The sequence below is a fragment of the Orussus abietinus genome, unplaced genomic scaffold (assembly GCF_000612105.2).
Source record: "Orussus abietinus isolate OABI.00-Male unplaced genomic scaffold, Oabi_2.0 scaffold1299, whole genome shotgun sequence".
NCBI classification, from domain to species: domain Eukaryota; kingdom Metazoa; phylum Arthropoda; class Insecta; order Hymenoptera; family Orussidae; genus Orussus; species Orussus abietinus.
In genome coordinates this window covers 1,143-7,432 of record NW_019395441.1, presented here as the reverse complement: position 1 = coordinate 7,432, position 6,290 = coordinate 1,143, and the positions used below count along the sequence as shown (strand labels likewise).

Sequence of the window (6,290 nt, the reverse complement as noted above, 5' to 3'; positions counted from 1 at the left end):
AAATAAATGAGGTAAGTGAAGGGTACAGTCAAAGAGGGCGCCACGAGTGTTCTTCCCTTACCATTAAAAGCGATCAGTGTCGGTAAGCGTAGGTAAGCTACCACCGTCAACTGCTGCATGGTATTACCATCACGAGTACGTGAGCCGCCAGCGGCGACTGGTAGATGGCACCGCCATCGCGAGTGCGTGAGTCCCTGTCAGAAATTTGTTGCGCCGCCCTTGGGCGCAAAAAGCGGTGAAAGCTCACGTACAAAACCAGAGGGCAGCACACGACGCGATCGCGCGACCCTGCCCGTGAGCAATCTCCCAACTCATCTCTGCCTATGACTACTTCATTTCTATAAGCTCTATGAACGATGGGGATCCCCCACTTTGGCACCTGCGAGGCGGGATTCTGTAAACGAATTCGATAGCTAACGAATTGTCGTACAGAATCCCGCCTGTGATAACATGGTCATCGAACGATTGACAACGGTTGCCGTTTTGAAAGTTGATGAACCTGTACGCTACCAAACCATTTCTACTGGGCCCCAAAATTTGGGTTGAAATCGACATAGAAGAAACAAGCAATACGTTGCAACTGCGGAATAATCAAGAGTAATTAATAATAATGTCACGAAGAACAGTATCCAAGCAAGATTTTTCAAATGAGATGGATCGTGTTTTGTTTATTCTTAACCGAAAAATATTTAAAGTGAAGCGGTACAAAGAGGTTAATGCCAAATTTAAGACATTGGTTACCGATGAACAGCGTGTTATATTTATGTTTGATCTTCTCAAAGAATTTGGCATTCAACCACAGTCGACATGTGGCATAAAAGCTTCAGCAAGATCCGAATACATCAGGAAAGTAGGTAACAAAGCATTTACTACAGGTCCTGCCAATGGTTCACAATATGTCGTTGCATGGAAAACATACTCTGAAAGCATCGCTTATTCTCCCCCTAGATCTAAAGAGCTCGCTCTGGCCTATGCAAACAGATCTGCAGTTCTGTTTCGATTCAAGAAATATAAGGAAAGTCTGGGAGATATCGATAGAGCTCTGGATCTTGATTATCCTGATCATTTAAAACCGAAGCTGTTATTGCGTAAAGGAGTGTGCCTTAGGGCTCTCGGAGAGCAAGATTATGAGAAACTGTTTGAGGAAGCTTATCAACTGATGAATAGAATGTCTATCCCTGAAAATATGGGCGAGATGAACAGACTCGATGAGGTACGAAGGCAAGTGGAAGAAAAAGAATACCCTGTTCCAACGATTACTTCATGTAATCCTGAAGTTCCTTTTGCCTCCGATGCAGTAGCGATTAAGTATGATAACATTTTTGGGAGGCATCTTGTAGCTACTCGAGACATAAAAGCTGGGGAAACACTTATAGTTGAAAAACCGTATGAGTTGTTCTTGGCATCGGAACACATGTATTCACATTGCGTCAAATGTTTAAATATTGCTTGGAGCAGCATTCCGTGTGACTATTGTTCTTATGCACTGTTTTGTTCTGAGAAGTGCAAGGAGGACGCCTGGAAACAGTTCCACGACATCGAATGTCCCATAATTGGTCTTTTGCAAAATTTAGGGATGGATACTAACTTACTAAGTATGAGGCTTATTATAACTCTTCTGAGAAAAATGGGAAGCTTTCAGAAATTGCGAAAAGAATTGGAGATTGTTGATAACTGGAAAGGTACCAAAAAGAATATTGGATTATAATTGTTCAAAGTAATTTCTGAAATTTTTCAATCTTTAGATTTGAATAACAGAATTATTCTTATTTTTGTGTAGATCCTCGAACAAAAGGGTTCTCAGATGGAAAGTTTGACAACGAAAGTTATCGTTCTGTATATAGTTTAATGACTAATACTGATAAGAGGTCTGTGCCAGATCTCTTCAAGAAGACATTAAATACAGCCTACATTCTCTTTTTTTTGGCAACGAGGACTACAATGTTTGGAAACAAGTTGGAAGCAAACTTTTCTGCCCTTGGGAAGAATCCGGAGCTCACCTTTGTTGGCGGATTGATATTGCGTCACCAGCAAATGATGTCTACCAATTTCTTTAAAGTATAAAAGTTTTCACAATTAATTTAAAATTTATAACTGATATTAGCTGTTTAGTAAGTTTATTTTATTATTTTTGCTACCAGTTTGGAGAAGATCGAAAGGTTGAATATATTCTCCGTGGCGTAGCGATCATGCCATTTTTAAGCCTTATTAATCATAGTTGTGATCCCAATACCGTTCGACAGTCCAAAAAGGCGCATATGGTTGTGTATGCTCTTTTTCCAATTAAAGAAGGTGGACAGGTAATTAGTAATTAGTGACGAAAATCTGATTTGGGTTGTGCCATAGTAAGCATTGTGCCAAAATGTTTTTCGAGATTTTTGTTATGGTGAAGTATAGTTCATCGAACTTATTTACATGTCGCTAAAATGGTGTATACTCATAATTTAATTCAAAATTTCAGTTGTTCAGTAACTACGTTCCTTTCTATGGTCTATTGGAAAGGGATACTAGACAAAAGGAACTCAAGGAGCAGTTTTTCATCGATTGCCATTGTCGACCATGTGAAGAGAATTGGCCTATGTACCATGAATTGAAACCATATAGAGTAAGTCATCAAAACGATGTAAACAAAATTTTATCCATCGATTACTAAGCCGATATCGAGTATATTCTTGTGCATAAAACTTTAAAGGGGCTTATAGTTGTACTCGATGTTAATAACCCACTAAATATCGTTCGGAATAATACATTGTGTTACTTTAAAATTAGACCTTTACTTATTTCTCACTTTCAGCGTTAAAAGACGTATTTTAGAGTATTGTTGAAAGCGATCTTACTTATGCCTTGCTTTTAAATCATATTTATAAACAATCCTTAAGGTGATATGAAAAAGTCAGCCTATATATATCTGTCAAGTTTGTGAAAGTATTTTCCAAATTGGATGTACCGTTTCGTTTCAAATTTAACCACGTGAGCATGGAGGCCCTAAGGTACGTCCTAAAATTCGTGAAATTTCATTTTTTCTTATAAAAAATTTATTCATTTATAACAGGCTAGAATCAACTTGGCGTGGTCTATGTACGTTTTTGATGTTTTACGCTTCTTGAAGGTTTAGAATCGAAAATGAAAAGTTCCAGAATTTAGCTCGAACGATTTAGAATATCATAGAAATGTAATATTACAGAGTCAGATGGGGAAATATGGAAAATACTTTCACCAACGATTGCAAGAGAATGCTGGCTTGTCCGGTGGCTAACGCATGTTTATAGAGCAAAAATATAGTCGCAGCTAAACGTCACAGATGGCGCCATTGATAGATTATAGTACTAAAAATCATGAATCCGCGGTATTTCGACAGTTTTACATCGACATTTTTGTCATTACTTCACTGAAATTACATATGAAACGCTTCATTTCGAATAATTCTCAACGTAGAGTGTAACATATTTAAACATAAATATAAATGCCGGTAACATGACGCGTCAACTTATGTTATCATTTGAATATTTAAAATAGCGTTGCCACCAAAAAAGGTATAGATGTATTTTATTTTATCGACGTCAATTCAGTTTCTTAGCACCTATCATATTACTTTTCGGATTTTCTTTAAAAGTGATTTAAAAGCAAGGCATAAGTACGGTCTCTTTTAACAATACTCTCAAATACGTCTTTTAACGCTGAAAGTGAGATATTCCTAGTAGTATCGAATAATTTTTAAATATTTGTTTGTAATCTTTGCTAAATATTTCAAGCGACAGATTGTTACAGATGTCTTGTAGATTTCATTCGAAGATATGTAAAATATTTGTTGGAAATCTCAATGACGCCTTGAGTTTAAAGAATTTAGAAACATGTATCGAAATTACATTTTTTAATTTGTAAACATATAATAAGAATACATTTTTTACTTCACGATTATTATCGGACGCTTCCTTTGATAGCGAAAAACTTGACAAATTTTTGTAATATTTTCGTTCCGCGTAATTTAGATACGTATTATTTTCGTACGTGTAATTTAGATTTTTAATATTTTTAAAACGTTTATAGGGTATTCGGTAAATAATATTTAAAAAATACTTATATTATAATGAAACGAAATGTTTTGTGTACCTGTTAGAAAAATATTATGAAAACACACGGAGCTAATATTATGCAAATATAAAGTTAATATTCTAAAGTAAACGTTTTGCAAATATTTCAAATGTCTGCTAAATATTTACAAAATGTATGACACTCGTTTAATATATAGAAAATATAGGACAAATATTTTGTGCTAACAGGGATGAGTATGGGACTTATTAGTATTTTTGTAACTAATGCGTATTCTCTTTTCTTGATTACAGAGCCTTGTCACGTCACCACACCAGATAGAGAACATTAGGGAAACTCTAAAAAATTTCATGCGATACCTAAATCTGATAACGGCGGGGGATCTTGAGTCAGAACCGGACATGCTAAAGAACATGTACAAAATGATCGAAGTCTTATGTGAAAGTGTACCTGGGCCTTGTGCAGAGATCTTCCATATCAGTGGGACAATTAAACGAGTGATAATTTTAGAAGGAAACGTCTTTCACGTACCAGAAATCTAAAACTCTGCCACTCAGTGTATTCGCATAAGGATTTACAAATTCTGCTGGAACTACTTTTAAAAATTCTGAGTCTGAAAAGTTTTTTAAGTACACAAATCGTACCATTCAACATAAAACAGTATTTTAATATTTACTATTCAGATTGCTATTATTTTTATAATCCAGTGTGCAAACTATTTAATAAGGTTGAATAATGTACAAGATGATGCTTTTTGTTTGTCAAAGAGAATAATGTTTTATTTTTGTTATCTTAATGTATTTTAAAGTGATGTTAATTCCTATTTTATGATGTCATTTTAATTCTTCCGTTTATATTCTCTGCTTTATTATATTTATTTTCTCATAAATAACTAAGGTGTGGAAAAACATCGGTAAATACAATCTTGTTATCCTTTTCAGTTATAAAACGAATTCAAATCGTTTTCTCTTTTTAAAAAATATAAAGCGACTATTCTTGCTAAGTACAATAGCACTTTCATCCCTTTACAAACTTAAGACAGATATGTTGCCAAATGTTATAGTAGTAACTTTTGTATTCCCGCAAAAGAGTATGTCTAGAAAAATCTAGATAATTTTATATTTCATCTAACTCAATAATAAAAAATGAAAAATAAATCTAACAGAATAAAGAACAAATTAGAGACTCAATATGAAAGCAACATTTTATTTGGCGAGCATTATGGTATGCTCATACTACTTTTCGTCAGTATTTTAGTGTTCGCCAAATAAAATGTTGCTTTTAAATTGTGTTTCTAATTTTTTCTTTATTTGATTACATTTAGTTTTAAGATGTACGTGCATTATACGGGACACAATTTACTGTAACATTTGATAACTTATTTGATTTAAGTTTGTAAAAGGATGAAAGTACTATCGCANGTATTTTATAATAAATTCGTCAAATGTATCTCCGATAGGACATCATGGAATAAGATAATAAGGAATAATAAGGACGAATTGCCTAGGGTCCCTTATGGGAGCTCGTGTCCGCGAAAAAGGATATAAACATTGTTTAAAATTTTTTCTGTAGGTGGCAATGTTATCGCTAAGGGACCAAGAAAGAGTACTTAATTTCGTGAATCTAGTCATGCGAGGGATCTGTCAAATTAAAAACTAGGAAAACTTCATGTTCTACTACCTGAGTCAAAACTTTTTTTAACACTATTTCTACCACGATTTTGTGTATACCTATTTCGACCAAACGGTTTTGATGAGCTGGAGGAAAATGATACTGCTAAATAAATTTAACAATTATTATACAAAAACTTAAAACATTAATTGAGAAAAAAATTATTAAACTTTGAAAATAATTTCAAGTTAAAATTTTAAAAGGTGTCTTTTGACACCTTTGGTAGAAATAGTGTTAATTACAGTACTTAAATATGTCAAATAAATGCCCATAAAAATATTTTATAAATAAAACCTTGCATTGAATACCTTGTCTTAGTTTATTTGGACAATGTAACCGTATTGCAATTGTATGTCTTTAAATTCATGCCCGCGTTTGATTCAAGTAGTGGTCCCTAAGCGAATGTGGCGCCGCCGAACAAAGAAAGCGCTGTATCCGATTTTGAAGAAACTTCTATAACATTGTGTTCGTCCTGCTGGTCTCTAGTTTCCATGACCGTATAGTTCAATATAGAGTACAAGATAGAAATAATAAGAAGAATGTATCTACAAGAATGCCCGGTCTGTTAA

At 34.2% G+C, this 6,290-nt stretch overlaps 1 protein-coding gene across 2 annotated transcripts; it reads left to right on the top strand.

Moving 5' to 3' along the window:
- The first annotated feature begins 434 nt into the window (after positions 1-434).
- On the top strand, positions 435-5,452 carry LOC105702953 (SET and MYND domain-containing protein 4). Of its 2 annotated transcripts, XM_012430939.1 has the most exons (6): positions 435-854; positions 949-1,682; positions 1,781-2,058; positions 2,142-2,300; positions 2,462-2,605; positions 4,344-5,452. In XM_012430939.1, exons 1-6 carry the CDS (start codon positions 808-810, stop codon positions 4,590-4,592), a joined length of 1,611 nt encoding a protein of 536 aa, XP_012286362.1. In that variant the 5' UTR covers positions 435-807; the 3' UTR covers positions 4,593-5,452. The 2 variants fall into 2 exon arrangements, with proteins under 2 accessions (XP_012286362.1, XP_012286361.1); XM_012430938.1 differs by having other exon boundaries at positions 435-1,682.
- Positions 5,453-6,290: the final 838 nt, after the last annotated feature.

Excerpts from the sequence above, each read along its gene's own strand:
- LOC105702953 (XM_012430938.1), top strand. The coding sequence starts at position 611 with ATGTCACGAAGAACAGTATCCAAGCAAGATTTTTCAAATGAGATGGAT. Across the intron at positions 2,059-2,141 it reads TGTCTACCAATTTCTTTAAA|TTTGGAGAAGATCGAAAGGT; the intron begins GTATAAAAGTTT and ends TTTTGCTACCAG. Across the intron at positions 2,606-4,343 it reads ATGAATTGAAACCATATAGA|AGCCTTGTCACGTCACCACA; the intron begins GTAAGTCATCAA and ends TCTTGATTACAG.